Below are 17,384 nucleotides of genomic sequence, written 5' to 3' on the forward strand. Positions count from 1 at the left end.
GAGATATAAATTATTCTGATTGCCTGGAAGAAATTAAAAAATGTATTAGATATACATATGAGTACTTTGACATTGCTGATTCAGTTTGGTGGGAGTCATTTTTCAATAATCAAAGTGATATCATTTCAAAAACAACAAATGAAGATATACCTTTGAAAAATCCATTTATTCTGCCAAAAAATGTGTCGAATGAACATGAGGAAATAAACATTGTTGAACAGCAACAATCTCAAGGTATTATTAATTCTTCACAGGCAGCGGAAAGAGAGATGTATATTGGTTCCAGAATATCTTGTGCACAACGTGAAGCCATGGAAGACCTTTACAGGGGTTCAGTACAGGATATTAAGGAGGGTCGCATGATTACAGTGCTAGCAGATGGAGATCCCAATGGCTATCCATTCTGGGTTGCTAAAGTTATAAAGGTCTTTACAGAAAATGAGGATGTTACAAGTGTTGAAGTACATTGGTATGCCACAAATACACACCCATTCAATGGTGTGTATAAGCCAGAGATGGTAGTTGACAAAAAAAATGGCGGAAAGAGAAAAAGAAAGGGTACAAATATAAATTGCCACCACACAGACATATTAAAATTGGAGTATGTTGACATACTTGTTTATGACTTCAATTTAACAAAGAGAGGAACTCTTTGCTTCAAGACGATAGAGATTCTAAAAAGGTTGTTACCAAAAGGAATAGTGTTGAGATGGGATTCTGCTGAAACCAGTCGTAGATCTAGAAGAATTTTGAAACCTGAAATGTTTGGCATGCATGTGGACTCAGATGGGGCACTAGTTGATGAAAGAGAAGAATATGGAACATCTTCGTCAGCATCCAGTCACTCATCTGAGGATTTGAATTCTGATGGTGTGCAAGAAAATATGAGTGATTTTGAATAATTGTTTAAGACAGTTTATATAACTGATGTATGCATTGTATCTTCAAATAAAATTAATGATTTCCATATGGTGTTAAATGAGAAGTTATGAGGCATTTTTATATTGTTGGATTATATGTCTTAATTATGATAAATTTTATTGTTTAAAATATCTACAATGCAATATTAAATTAGAGATATAATGTATGTTTTATTCAATATACAAATAATGACTTTTGAATTCATTTAGTAATGTAATTTGTTCATAATGTCATGGTTTTTTAATTTTATAGTTGAAAAAATTTCGATTTCTTTTGTATTTAGCATGTTATGGTTGAAAACATGTTGAATTTATACTTAGGAAAGAAAAATGATATTCTACCAAAAACATTAATGTGTTTTTTCCTCATAAACAACTTTGTTTGGCACATAAAAATTTGGTTTTACTAGCATTTTTTTTTAAATTTGAAAATTGACCCTAAAAAAAAAAAATCATCGTTCCATTATCATCACTTTTGTTTTGAAGCTATATTTTGCATGAAAATTTCATAGTAAATTTCGTAGTCACTGCCATTTTTAAAACATGTTCAAAATTGATGCCTAAAAAAAAAAACATCGTTCCAGTATACACACTTTTCGTTTTTAGCACTGTTTTTGATGTATTTTCGGGGTTTTTTTGCCAGAGTTCCCATTTTGAGTTTATAGTTCCCTTTTCAAAGTTTACATTGTTACTTGTGGAAGTGTCATGTTGTATATGACTTAAAGCCTCACACTGTTATTATTTATTTAGGTAATAACTTAAACACGATACCAGAGGTAGACCCTCCTACCTTAATCTCTTTGATATCTGTTAAGAAATTTAGTAAGATCATCTCCCAGGCTAGGAAATTTGGTTTAGTTATGATTTTATCTCAAAATAAGTGGAAGATTGTGGCCACATCAATGGCCCCTAGGAAGGGTTCCTCCATGCAGCAAAAACAGGTGGATAAGGTCGTGGAAGAATACATGGACATCTTCTCCTCACCCATAGGGGTACCCTTGCACTGTCAGGTTAAGTATTTTATTGATTTGACTCTCAAAGCACCTCTACCCAACAGGTTGATATATCATTGCTCCATTCTAGAAGATGAAGAGATTAAGTAGAAAATCCAAGAGTTTCTGCAAAAAGGGCACATCCGAGCAAGTTACTCACCTTGTGGGACCCTAATTGTACTTGTACAGAAGAAGGATGGGACCTAGAGACTTTTAATTTATTATCGAGCACTAAACAAAATCAGTGTCAAGAATAGGAATCCAATCCCATAGATTGATGACCTTCTGGACCAACTCAAGGGGACCAACTATTTTAGCAAGATCGATCTAAAGTATGGCTATCACTAGGTTCTATTAGAGCTCACATATGTATGGAAGACTGCCTTCAAATCCAAGGAAGGCCTTTTTGAATGGTTGGTTATGCCCTTTGGGTTGACAAATGCCCCTGCTACTTTTATGAGGCTAACAGATGACATCTTGCAACCCTTGACCAACTCATTCATTTTTTTTATCTGGACAAAGTCCTCATCTTCAGCAAGAGTTTGGAAGAACACTTGCAACACATTTGGAGAACTGCACCTTTCGCATGAGTCAGGTCCAATATCTGGATTACATCATATATGAGCGAGGCATGCATGTGGATCTTACTAAGATCCAATTCATTCAATATTGGCCATCCCCAACAACTCTAACAAAGATTTGCATATTTTTGGGCCTTGCAAATTTTTATCATAGGTTCATGTTGGGATTATCCCATATCACTTGGACTTTGATTCATATTACCAAGGACAGAGCGAAAGCAAGTTTTTCTTGGTCTGAGTACCAACTGAAGTTGTTCATTGAGTTGAAGTCTCGCCTCTGCTCTGCACCAGTACTCACATTACCAGACCTGTAGCAGCCTTTGAAATTGAGACAGATGCCTTCAACTATGCTATTAGTGTAGTCCTCACCCAACACGGGCATCCAATGGCCTATCATAGTAAGACACTTTCTGATACAATTTGAAAGTACCCCACCTATGATAAAGATGTGTATTCCATCATGTAGGCTTGCTGAAGATGGAAGAATTACATTTTGGGGAAGGAGATAGACATCCACACCAATCACCGACCTATTTAGTTTATACAGACACAAGGGAAGTTGCAAAAAAATCGCCATCAAAAGTGATCTACATATCTACAATAATTGGACTTGAACATTAAATATAAAAAGGGCACCACCAATAATGTTGCAGACTCCCTCGGTCAGCCCCCAGTTGCAACATTAACTCTTGTTCTCAACTCTTGTGGCCACGAGACCTCCGGATGGCTGCAACTATAAAAAAATGATCTAGAGTTCACCTCCACATACCAGACGCTAGTAGATGGAAAGAAAGTTCTTGATTTCCACCTCAAGGATGTAGTATTATGCTACCTAGACCACCTTTGTGTTCCTTCAAGTGAGCATGCTAAGCTAATTTGGGAGACACACTACACTCGGGTCAGGGACACTTTGGTGTGGAGAAAGTTATGGTCGCACTACAAAATTACTTTTATTGACCAAAACTTCGATAGGATGTTGGGAAATATATCAGATCATGTATTGCCTACACCATCACCAAGCCAACCATCAAGAAGCAAGGCATGTACAGTCCTCTACCTACTCCCAGCCATCCTTGGAAATCCATCTCCATGGAATATTTTTTTGGCCTCCCTTCTACTAAGCATGGTAATAATTGTGTATTTGTGGTTGTGGATAGATTTTGTAAGATGGCTATATTGGTGGACTGCAAGAAGAGTATCAAAGCAAACTACACTGCCAAACTCTTCTTTGAATGAGTGTAGGTACAATTTGGGATCCCACAGACCATTATATCAGATCGGGATAGAAGGTCCTTGAGCAGATTTTGTTCAAGCCTATTGACCTTATTAGACACTAAGCTCACCAAGTTGACTTCATTCCATCCCCAGACCGATGACCAGACATAGGTCGTCAATAGGATGATAGTGCACATACTCTACATGTACAATTCCAAGCATCCACGAACCTAGGATGAGATCCTTCCCTATGTGCAACATAATTATAACAGAGCTCTCCATAACTCAATTCATTGCAATCCCTTTCATGTGGGTCTAGGATTTCAACCATTTTTTCGGATTGATGTTTTCATGCCTCATGCGACTACACAAATAGAATCCACACATGTATTGTTTGAGGCTGATAAAAAACCAAATTTATTTAACACATCTAGCACATACACTAGTAGGTTCATGACATCTTGGAGAAGTCCAATGCCAAGTAAAAGCAGTGACATGATCAACATCGGTTGCCGCATAAGTTTAAGGTGGGCACCAAAGTTTGATTTCATTTGTAGAAAAAACACATTATTGGAGCCCATCGGAAGCTCATACCACTCCAATATGGACCTTACTTACCAAGGTTGTGGGAGACAATTATTTTGAGCTTAGCATTCCCCCATTCCTTGGCCTGCACCCAGTGTTCAATGTGGACCTCCTTCAACCATGCTTTCCACTATTACTGGACACATCAGACATTGCAAAACAACTCACACTAATAGAGTTAAACCCATCATGCATGGAATAGACCAAAACTGATCGAATCATGGACACACAAATCAAGAACACTCACCAACAGAATATCCAATTGTATATAGTTTACAAAGCTAGCCAACTCCTGCATGACAGCAAGTGGCTCACTAGGGACCAAGTTCAATGGAAGTTTCCCCATCTCATGGAGGAACTCACTGCAATGGGGAACATTTCTTCCTAAGGGGGGAGGACTGTTATAGACATATTTGGGCACATCAACCCCAAACTTACATGTTGATGTATTAGGTTTCATCAACCCCTAAAATAGTTGTTTTATGCCCTAAAGGAACTAAGTCATCTGAATGCCTCATTCCCCAAAAGTTCCATCTCAAAAATCATCCAGAAAGTGCCTAAAATGAATCATTGTTGAAAGCCCTGTGTTAGGGTGAGATGCATCTCAGGTGCTACACTATCAAAGTGAGATGCATCGCAGTTTGGCCCTCTAGTAGGTGTGATGGGCGAGGTAAGACAAAATTTCGGGAGTGTTTGAGAGTTGGTTTCTCATGGAAACTTCTAGAAACTTCTCCTGTGCCACTTGCCCTCCTAAATTCGCCCAAGGATGACTAAGGGAACTAGGAAACCACCTCCTATTCCCCTCTTTCATGGAACTAATTCCTAAAAATAGAATGGCATTCATCACCCCCATTGATGACTTAACCTCCTACAATCATCTATAAAAGGATCCCTCATCCAAGAGATCAGAAGGCTGAATTATTTTGAGTTGTAAGGAAGTGTTGCTAGTTTCAGTATTGAGGTGAGAGCATTGTGTCATTGTTGGTGTGTTCTTGCTGATTCATGAGGTGAAGAAGGCTTGAAGCTGGGAGGATGGCGCTGGATCAGACTTCTTATGGGTTGTAATTCTCCTTGTTATCAATAAAGTTCTTTAATATTTTTCCCAATTGATTGTGTTAACTGTAAATTCATTCATTTGTTTATAATATTTCTGATTCTATGATGTTTATGCTGTGATGGATCATTATGCTTTGACAGGTCTTTGTTTCTGTAGCTGTGTAGGTACTCTCCAAGCGTTTTAAGTACGAGGAGGATTTATGGGATCAGCCAAAGGAGAGGGAGATCAAGCGAGGATTCAAGCGAAAGTTACAGGTTGGTCTTTCATAATCTCTTTCTTATCTGTCACTCATAGGAAAGATATTGAATTGCTTTGATTGTTGTTTCTAGGTTAGCTACCAAACCTAGAGGGTTAGTCATTCGAAAAGACACTAATTTTCCCGGAAACAAATTGGTGACTCCACTGGAAAATGATGATTGGCTTTTTCTATTTCTTGCTCTATGTTGGATTATATAAACTATAGACAGAGTCCGAAGCTAGCCAGGGAGCTTTCGAACCGCTTTTGTTATACAATTGCGTAGTAGATAAATGCTACTTCAGTCAATCTCTGGTTTAGTTTATATCTTGAGCATTTTATTTGCAAAAGCATCAAAATGCCCTTGTGGTAGCTTAGTAACCTCTTAGGACATTCCATCATACTTTGCTTATCATTGTTCATTTAAATCAAGCTTAATCCATTGAAAACTGCTGCAAATTTGAGCCAAAACACTTTCAGAAATTGCTCCCTGGACCATCACATTGTCTTGAACTTTAAAGTGAGATGCATCTCAGTTCCCAAAAGGGCAAAGTGATATGCATCGCACTGTCTGTCACTAGTACCTGGGATGGATGACTGAAACTCAATTTTCCCATCTAGGAGTTGAGGGTTTTTTACTAGTTTTCATCCCTATTGGGTTGCGTGCTGATTTTGAACAATACCTCATCACTTAAGCCAACTTACATCACTTAGATCAGACTTAATTTAGATTAGGATTGGTGAATGTTTTTATGTGTTTTTTTTTCATTTACAATCCTTTATCAAAAGTAGTAATAATCGATTTGTCGTTTTCAATAGAAAAAGTGTCGTAAAGTCTTCAATTTTCGTCAAAAAAGTGAAGTGTCGTAAAATCCTCCTTCATAGCCAATCAATTAAAATTTTTGGTGTATTTGATTTGATTTGATTTTGTTCAAAGTTTCGAAAAGATATTTCTTCAAACTTGAAAGTGTCGTTTTGAGTCTTCCTTTCTCTCTTTGAAGAAAAAATTGTCGAAATTGTCATTTTGTGTGAAACATTTTGAGTCATTGCTGCATTTAGTTTTCCTTCTTGAATCAGTCACATTAAGGAGAGCTGAAAACAGATACATGCACTTTCATTTTGGAATTTTTGGTTTGTGTGCAAAAAATATGATTTAGGGAAATTGCATTAGTGTGTGCTCTTTGGTGTTTTCTTAAAATTACTTCTATGCTCTATCCCTTGTAGTTAGGATTTTCATTGGTCAAAGAAATGAAAATATTGCTTATCATTGCAGATGCATCTTTAGGAATTTCATATCACATTTCGCGGTGAACCATCAAAGGCAAAATTTTAAGAAAGATCAACTTAAAATGAACCTCAATGAACTTAACAACGCTTTAGAATCTAACGCAACACATTTAGAGGTCTAGGATAGAGACGTGTTCCGACTTCGTTAAACCTAGTGGCTATCATTTTCATTGAAGGTTGGGTGATTCCTCCTCTTTGATATGACAAGTGCTAACACGGACTTGTGCTCCCCGTACCATCGCATATATATTGGGAGACCATAATAGGCTTAAATCCTTTATCCATAGGAAACCGAGTCTACCGCCTTATCGATCGCAATGCACTGAACACAGCATTCGAGAAGATTGACTGCCGTATGTAAAGTCCTTGGTAATTTCTCTTTAATTTATCACCAAGGTGTATATTGCAGTTTTGCGATTGGTCTGGTAAACCTTTTTGTCTATATTCTCCAGAGTAGTCACTTTCATTCCTTTTCGACTCTCTAAAAGAAAAGGTCCATCTGAGCACTTGTCCTTTCAGGCTCATTAAAAATCGAAGGTGACTAGAGTCATCTTTAGCTTTTTCTCGACTCTTTAAAACTGAAAAAGAAAAGTTGTGTCCAAGTGTCATTAAAATAAATTGACCACGAAATAACATCATTTTCCCTTAGTTGATTTTTAAGTTGATCAAGTAATCCGCAATATTGGAAGAAAGTCAATCAAAACCCCGTCATTCAAGGAGATTAGTGAGTCAAGTATCTTTGCCTCCAAAAGCGAAACCAATTCGAACAAAGCGGTCTCGTTTAACTGAGTCTAGTTCATCTGGGTTATTTGGAACATTCGTTTCAACATTTCAGAGACTCCAGTTACTCCAATTATTTCTGGTACATCCACCTTTAAAGAGGAAGTTCTGCAGTTACCAGAGGACATTAGAACTGATCCTAGTGTAACGGTAAATACTTCTGAACCTGAAACAACTCCATCTAGAGTTGGTCCAGAACCCATTCCAGTTCAAATTGAGGTTACATTTGAACCAGGAGTTGTTCAAGAACCTCCCTTTGAGACGGTAGTTCATTTACCTGAACATCTGGACTTTGAATTTCAGTATCCAAAAGTTGTTACCCCTCCAGCATCTGTCATTGCAGAAACTACACCTTCTTTGGCTCCAGAAATATTTTACAGACCTGACAGTCAACCTCTTCCACTTGGTTTGATTGTTATAGAGGAGGCAGTAGAGGATCTCCCATCTGACACTCTGTTTCATTTTGGAACTGGGATTAATTTTTATCCTGCTACTCCTAAGTTTGCTTCCTTTAATCCTGCTTCATCGCGACTTCCCGTCAAATCGTTAGGAGAGCTTTTGGATAAGTTAACCATGTCTGAACAACCATCAACATCTAGGAATGTATCATTTGATGTAGCTACAGCAGAATCTTCTGCTACTACTCCTTCAATGTTTTCTGGTACACCTGAGTCACACTTGTATGGTGCATCATCCGTTCCAGTTGGTTACCAATCACTAGCTGGAACTCACTCAGGGGTTGCTTCTGCACCATGGTCAACTCCCATTTACTCATTCGGAATCCCATCTGGTTTTTCTCACATGGAAACTCAGCAATTTGATCCTGCATATCAGTATCAATTTGGGCAAACCAGTTATCAAAGACCGATATATCCTTTAAACACTAGACTGCCGCCATATGGAGAGCAGTATGCTTACTCACTGTTTCCTCCTTTTTCCGGGGGACAACCATATGAGAGTTTCCCATAGTATTCAGGTCAAACTAGAATTAGAGCTAGTGGTTGGCTACCAGTACCGCCAGATCAACCAACGATTGTATATCCAACACAACCAATACAACCTGTGTCCAATATTCCCACTACACCTGTTGTTACGACTCTGCCACAATCACAAGCACAACCTGTTGTATCTCAACTGGTAACAACTATTCCTTATTCCTCGTAACCTTAGGTTTCAAGGAAAAAGACTCAAGTTTCTCAGGTAGTTATACAACAGCCGCTTGTTTCCGAGGCTCAATCGCAACCTCAGGTTAGTGTTCCTTTATCTGGAACGACTCAGACACACACAAGTCCAATTAATCCGCAACTTGGTCAATCTTCCAGTACTGGACAACAGCAGTCGGCCCAACAGCCTTGGCTATCACAATATCAACAACCTCAATTCCAGCAATCCCAACCCCAGTTTGAACTTGGTTCAAAAGCTCAAACTGGTTTTGGTCAATATCAAGCTTACCCAGGATCTGGGCAATAAGGCTTTGCAGGTTATGGACAACCACATTTCCAAACTGGTTATCGACAACCGCCTTATACTGGTTATATCCAACAAACTTATCAAAATTACCAGATGCAGATGCCATATGCTGGTATGCAAAGACCTATTGCTCAAGCGATTCCATCTTATCCTGGGTATGCTCCACCCAACCTGAATCAACAGTTGCCATTTGTAGCAACTCTAGAACTACCAGATTTGAACTGGCTCACAAATGATCCAATTGCATATGCCCCTTGGTGGCCGGTGATTCCACATAAATTTCCATCTGACATTCCAAAGTTCAATGGAAATCCAGGAGAAGACCCATCGAATCACGTAATGACTTTTCATTTATGGTGTTCATCCAACACCCTGAATGATGATTCGATTAGACTTCGTCTTTTCCAGAGAATGCTTACTGGTCCAGCTGCAAAATGGTATATTGAATTACCTAGAGCTTCTTTTGATAACTTCACCATTCTTTCCACTACCTTTCTAACCCACTTTCAGTTACCTATCAGGTACGAAACTGGAACAAAACTTCTTACCAACTTTAAACAGACTACCTCCACTCACATATCAGATCATATTCATGAGTGGTGGTGTTGTCGTCGAATGGTAAAGATGTATGTTCCTGACCAGCTATTAGCTGAGTGGTTTATAGAGTCCTTATTGCCATCTACCACTGAGGATGTGGCGAAGAGAGGAGTTGTCACAGAAAAGCAAGTCATTGCTCGTGCCCAATATTTGGATCTGATTTATGCACAATCAGGCATGCTCTATGAAAATATTCCTGATGCACCTAGACCAGATTTTACCATTCCACCACCTAAAAAATTGAGTAGGGACTCTCATGTGGGTGACGGCGTGATCGGTTCCTCAAGCACACAAACGGCGAGAGGACCATCTGGTCAAGCTCTTGCTATTTCCAGTCAAAATGAAAATTCATCTGAAAACACTCTTGCCTCTGAGATTAATGTCATGTCATCTGACAAAGGAAAAAATCCAAAGCAACCAGGAGGCAAGAAGAAGGGGAAAAATAATAAGAAGAAACAGGAGAATTCCACTCCTGAAAAATCATCTGAAACCCCTACTGCGGCTAGGAAACCTCGTTATCCATGTTTGATATGCAATGACAAGCATTTCACAAGAGATTGTCCACATCGATCTGAGGTTTCTAAACTTTTAAAGGCTTCGAATACCTCAGCGGTGCTGACAAATCCATTTCCGAACCCAGAAACACATTTGGTTGCCACTGATAATGCTTCCACATCCCAAGTGCTTATGATATCCATCGCGAATAAGAAAAATGATGTTTTGGTATCGACAAGGAATAAAGATTACAGGAATCCATCGTCGTCGAACAACCAAGCTACTGATCAACCTAGTACTTCAACCATGACTTCACCAGAAGTTGTTCCACCGATTATTCCTGAATTAACAATTAAGCCACCAAAGGGAGTTGTACACAAATCGACATTTAATCCTCATGCTTGAGCAGCCCAAAATTATAATATAGTGGAAGATCTAGCTCAGTCACCTTCCGCTATGTTGACACTAGAGGTATTGCAAAATTGTCCCTCCCAAAAGCAAGCTTTGTTATCAGTGATAGGTGGGATTGATCCTATGGATTCCAATCTTGTGGTTTTTAATCATACAAGATATACACCACAGTTACTGGCACAACTCGCTTTTCTTATACAGGTAAAAGCCCTCAACAAAAATGTTCATCGAACCATTATTGATGAGGGGGCATCTACCTGTATCATGTCAATGAGTTGCTGGAAGACTCTTGGTTCAAAACCCTTGTCACGATCACCAACAACACTAAAAGCTTTCGATGGAAGAACGTACACTCTGTACGGGATTTTGAGTAGCTTGCGAGTAGAACTAGGGAGAAAAACAATAGATATTGAAGTCGAGTTCATTGATGGACTCCTTGATTACAATATTCTACTGGGAAGGCATTGGGTTTATGCTATGGCTGCGGTTATGTCCACATACTTTCGAACGATTGCATTTCCCTTCAAAGGTGGAATCACAGTCATCGACCAACTAGCCTTTTTTGCTAATAGTTCACAAGCTACAGGAAGCATTCCATTAATACATGGACATTCACAATCACTTCAAAATGTTGGAGTAGGTCTCCTAAAAGATCCTTCCTTGATGGGTACTTTTGCCCTCCCGTCTCCATCTGGTTTTGCGGAAGTGGCCACAGTGGAAACCTGCAACATGATCTCTTCTACATCATCTGAATTTAAGAAGAGTTCCAACTATTTTGAGAGTGATGATCACGGCGAGGCGATGCCGCCAAGCCCCATTGAATCGTTATAGCAATCAATCTATTGGGCTTGTGCGGCAAACCCTAATCCACACTCAATAGTTGTATGGGTAGATAGGTCTTTAGAATATGGCACATTTTCTGATCCTTGGTCACATATACATTCTACAGACGAAGGAATCATCCAATCAATGATGATAGGAGAGATGCCGTGGGAAGATTATCATCATCGTTCCCACCTTTGATATGACAATGAAGATTATTCAAAAGAACTCAATCACCCTTCAATCGTTGATTTTTTATTACATTCTGTAAATACAGTTGATTCTGAGCAAAATTTGTCTAACATTGAAGAAACTATCTCCATAAATATTTCGACCAAACCCAATGTTGTTTAAAATATTCACGTCGGCAAATCTTGTTCTCCATCCGAACTAGAAAATTATTGTGCTCTCTTTCACGAATTCAGAGATGTCTTTGCATGGTCTTATGAGGAAATGTTAGGCATTGACTCCAGCATTGTTGAACATGAGATCAAGATGTATCCTGATGTCAAACCAGTATGTCAACAGCTTCGACCTGTTCATCCAAAGAAAGCCGCTACCATTAAAGTAGAGGTTGAAAAACTTTTGCGTGCTGGCTTCATTTACCCTATACCTCTCACTGATTGGGTATCAAATATTGTTCCAGTGATGAAAAAACAAGGAACGATAAGAGTGTGCATTGATTATAGGGATGTAAATCAAGCATGTCCGAAGGACAACTATCCTACACCCTTTATCGACCAGATTATTGATGAGTGTGCCAGATGCGAAATCTTTTCATTCATGGATGGATTTTTTTGCTACAATCAAATCAATATCCGCCCACAAGACCAATCAAAAACTACATTTATATGTCCATGGGCACATTTGTATATCGCAAATTACCTTTCAGTTTGAAGAATGCGGGGGCGAAATTTCAGAGGGTAATGAATTATGCCTTCCATGACATCAAACACATAGTTCAACCATATCTTGATGATCTTCCTGCTCATTCGTGAAAACGGACTGATCACCCGCAACATTTGAGAGCCATATTTTTACATTGCCGACACTACAAAATAAGACTCAATCCACACAAATGTGTGTTTTGTGTTGGCTCTGGTCAACTGCTTGGCTTTGTAGTTTCTAAGGACGAAATTCAACTCGATCCAATAAAGGTTTAGGCAATTCTTGACATGCCTCCACCTTCAAATTTGTTACAGATCCAGAGACTTCAAGGGAAGGCAAACTTTCTGAGGAGGTTCATTCCAAATTATGTTGAGCTAGCTAAAGGTTATACATGTCTTTTGAAGAAAGGGGTACCCTTCCATTGGGATTAGGTTGCGCAAGCTTCCTTTGATGCTCTCAAAGATTCCCTGATAAAAGCATCATTAATGTATGCCCCCAACTATCAAAAAGACTTTTACCTGTATCTCGCCACTGCAGATACAACCATCAGTATGGTTTTAGTGCAAGAAGATAACGGAATTGAACATCCTATATATTATTTAAGTCGCAATCTTAATGATACAGAAAGTAAATATTCATATGTTGAAAAGTTAGCTTTAGTAGCCGTTCAAGCTGTGCAGAGATTTCGACATTATATTCTCCTTCACAAAACTACCATTGTATCAGATTGCAACCCTATGACATACATCTTGTCACGTCAATTGCTGGGGGGGAAATATTCTAAATGGATAGTCATTTTGCAAGAGTTTGATTTGGAATTCATCAAATCTAAGTTAAATAAATCTCTCGTCTTTGCAGAGCTACTTTGCGACCTTCCCTCGTCCTCCAACGATTTAACATCAGAAGCATCAATCTTGGATGAGTCTCTATTTCTGATATCGTCAAGTGATCCATGGTATGGGGATATACTGATCTATCTCCAGACCCAAGCTTTTAGGCCTAACACCTCTCACTCTGAACAGCTACGTACTCGATACCAAGACAAAGATTATCTGATCGTTGGAGATACATTTTATCATCGTGGTGTCGACATGATTTTAAGAAGGTGCCTCACACATGAGGAGGCCGAAAAATCTTTGAATGAATGCCATTCAGGTGCTTGTGGGGGGCATTTATCTGGTTACGCAACCGCACAAAATATCTTACGAGCTGGTTACTTCTAGCCATCTATATTCAAAGATTGCATACTTGCTGTTAGAAAATGCCATGCTTGTCAAATTTTTTATTTACCACCTACACCACTACATCCAGTCATTGTTGTTGGCCCATTCGTGAAATGGGGCATTGATTTCATGACATGTAACCCCACCTCGGTCGGGGGGCATGGGTATATTATAGTCGTTGTCGACTACTTTACCAAATGGGTCGAGGCGATGCCTACATTGAACAACAGTGGCGAAATGGCTGCTCTCTTTTTTTTCAATCATGTGGTTTCTAGATTCGGTGTGCCATAAGCGATAGTCACAGATCATGGGTCGCATTTTCACAATCATATGATGATCGAGTTAACTACCAAGTTAGGACTTGTCAGGCGGAAAGAGTCGATTGTGCGGACACAACCAACCTCCCTAGGAGCCTAAGACTCTCTAGTGACAAACAAGAGCAATCCTTCTCTAAACATGCATTTACTATATGGGAAATCAAGTGTTTAGATCCTACCTGTAGTCCAACGCTGTTGTAGCAATCCAGCTTCGCTGATCCGGATGAGCTCCTCCTTCACTTTGAAACCTGCATACACTAACAATCAAACGATTAAATAGCACTTGATAATCTCATAGAATAAAACATATTTAACACATAGACCAAGGAGTACATGAAACAACTCATAAATAACAAGTTATTGAGAAGAATGGACTCATTTGCATTAATAGGTAACAAAAGGAACAAATACAACCTGAGCCTTGGTGTTGTGCAAGTCCCTCCCAGGGTCCATCAAGAATTCTCCTTTACTTTGACAAAGCTCACCCACTTCCAAATAGAACAAGCAAAGATGGCAATCTCTCCTCACAAGCTTCTAAATGGGAGTCCTAATTCCTGCAGCATTTACCCTTAGAAATGTATAGCTTCCAACCTCCTCTCCTTCTGGCCCAATGCCTGTATTTATAGTGCTCAAGAGGAAGTTAATCAGGTCCACCATCAATGGGATAATCCCCTCTTTGGATGGGATAGCTCCCTTATTGATGGGATAAGTTCCTCTTTGGTAGGAGTGCATGAACCATCTGGAGGCGCTCAATACACGTCGAACAACCTTCTAGAATGCTCTAGAAATGACCACAAGTAACTTTTTAAAGATGAAACTTGCGCATTTTAACCTTTACAGGGGGACGCACCTGCCCCTTTACATACAGAGCATCCAAAGACGCAGTTTTTGTGAACATTGAGTGCGTCCCCGCAGGTAAGGTTGAGAGAACCTGCGTCCCCAGAGATAAATACATTTATAAAGACTTTCTCTCTTTTTGGAGTTTGACATGGAGAGCAGAGGCATAAGACTTGCCTAAGAGGATAGCATGACTGTTGATAGAGCCATACTAACTGTAAATAGTCATGGTGACATTTTTTAGTGTAACAGATTGCCCCCTAAAGTGCGAAGCCTATAATAGATTAGGGTTTTGTATTATCTAGGAAGGGTGAAGCGCTTTATCGTTTCAAGGATTATCTCGTGGAGAGCCTGGTCAGAACCTGCAATTTTCAACACAAAATACATGTATAAGATTATATCATCACTGAGGTAGGCATTCCCATACTCAGATCAAAACTTTAACTAACAGACTAACTACTCTAATACAGGAATGATCTTGCAGTACATCATAATCATAGACTTTTGTAGACACAGTATGGGCGCAGCCATCTGTTTATGATTAGTCTACTTAGATAATGAATACAGAACTCCTCGCAACCTGGATGGTGGAAACTAGATCCAGGGTCTTCATTTCTACTTCCCGAAATGGTACGATTCTAGCCATGCGAATAAATGAGTTGATGTCGAACATGGTAGAAACCACTTGATTACCAGTCAATGATGCAAACTGTTAACAAGCGTGAGAGAGACCACCAGTAATGTCAATGGTTCTCAAAGTATCCAGTACAATCCATGAGATGTGAATGAATGAGTTGATGTCGAACATTTCATGGAATCCTTCGATCGAAAGTCAATGATGTAAACTGACGTCGAAGGCGAGAAACCTGCCATTGATGCATGCAGACTTCGAGGTACTGATGATTTCTAAGTCATCTCTCTAGATAATGTGCTGATGTCGATAGAAAGCGACCCGTTGCAGGCAAGCCCACAACACGAAATCATTGTTCAAGTTGAAGAAATGTTGCTGTAAGGACTGACTCAGGGATGGTCGAATGGATGACAAGTATTTTGCAGATGAAATTTTTGCTTGCAGACCTCTTGAACACATAACGACACAACAGATGGCTTGGTGATAAACGACTCAAAGTTAATCCCCGGAACCCGGCTGAAGACTTTCAAAGTGGTTTGATCAACTGTGAGGTAAAGGATTTCCCAACCCAGGTGAATGAAAAGTGTCGTGTTCAAGAGTGGTAATAAAGTTTCTTCTGAGACAAAAGGTAACAAATAGGCTCATTCTTCTCTCTTTTCCCCCACCATTTCTGGCAAGTACCTCTTTATTTTTAACAAGCTTGAGGAGGATAACATATGCTTGATTATAAGCTCATCCTTCGGATGAGTCCAACCTAGTTTTGATTCGAACCCTAGGAAGAAGTGGTTCGTTCCCGTTTGTAATTGAACAGGTCCTTTACTGTGAAATGTTTAACGAGTCCAGTATAGGAGAAACTCGGCGTTTTTCAATTTTAGAGAGTCTGAAAAACTTAAGAAGACTCCAAGTTGAACTTTTTCGTAAATTTGTGTCCCTCAAGCCCGAAAAAGTATAAAATAATACCTGGGGGAACCGCTTGATCTTGCGACCAAGGAGTACTTTCATAATTAGTGCCACTAACCTGAAAAGTAAAAAGCGATCAAGGACACGTCGTTTTATTTCCGTATCGAGTTTGAAACGACAAAAACCCGGCAATCTTTTCCTGATTTTACGGTCAGAAAAGAGCTATAAGGGGACCGTCTTTTAATTCCGTTTTAACGAGTGTAAAAGAAACGCTCGGCAATCTTTTCATTTTTTAGGAGTCAGAAAAGGGCTTAAAAGATGACTCTGATATTTTGGTTCGTGAAAAATGACAATTTTCCCTCTAAATCCCTTTGTCCTGCACAAAAACGACACATTACTCATACCTGTTTAAGATAGGCAAAAATACATCGAAAAACATCCTTCCATGGTGAAAAATGAACAAATTCATCCAAAAAACCTATAAAAAGACTTTTTACCATGTCATTTTTACCATTTTACTGTTGAGGTTGAAAAAAGGGCTTTTGGCAAGAAACTTCCCGTGGTCGCTGCGGAAAATCCGACCGTCAGAATCGAACGCCGTCTCTTCCAGGTATTTTACAACATCCTACTCTTCAATTTCATCTGATTAAAATTGTGTTTTAGGTTTTAGTTTTGATTTTTGGGGGTTTTGGGTTTCAAAATGCGCTCTGCGGTGGACGCAGGTGCCCTTCGGGTGACCTGCGTCCCACGACTTTTTCCTACACAGGAAAAAGGTCGGGGGACGCAGCACACCTTCAGGCCAGCTGCGTCCCGACGCCCTGTGTTCTAAACGCGGGGTGCGTCCCCCGTGAAAGGCGGAATTTGAAACCCCAATCTCCACAAATAACCATTCAAATTTCCCCAAATCAATTCTAATCATTGTTTCTTGGTGTGTAGGGCACTCACCATGTTGGATTGGAGAGAAAGAGAGCACGAGGACGTTGATTTAGCCGCAATTGAACATCAACCTTCCATTGATGCCCTAAAAGCATGCGGGCTATATAAATACTGGGCCATACCTGGCATGAGGGCTCAGGTGAGATTCTTGGAATGGCTGGTTGAGAGATGGAACATTCAAGAGCAATGCTTTTACATCGGAGGG

At 39.5% G+C, this 17,384-nt stretch overlaps 1 protein-coding gene across 1 annotated transcript in view; it reads left to right on the forward strand.

The window, feature by feature from the left end:
• LOC149240788 (uncharacterized) overlaps positions 1–17,384 on the forward strand; it is a 73,818-nt gene that overhangs the window by 19,099 nt on the left and 37,335 nt on the right. The window contains 3 exon segments of the mRNA XM_089370312.1: positions 7,956–8,354; positions 8,823–8,900; positions 9,765–10,100. Of these exon segments, the coding sequence (XP_089226438.1) occupies positions 7,956–8,354; positions 8,823–8,900; positions 9,765–10,100 (813 nt within the window).

Source organism: Pinus tabuliformis, chromosome 8 (genome assembly GCF_031772625.1).
Source record: "Pinus tabuliformis cultivar Carrire ecotype Pingquan chromosome 8, CPIR1, whole genome shotgun sequence".
In the NCBI taxonomy this organism is placed as follows: domain Eukaryota; kingdom Viridiplantae; phylum Streptophyta; class Pinopsida; order Pinales; family Pinaceae; genus Pinus; species Pinus tabuliformis.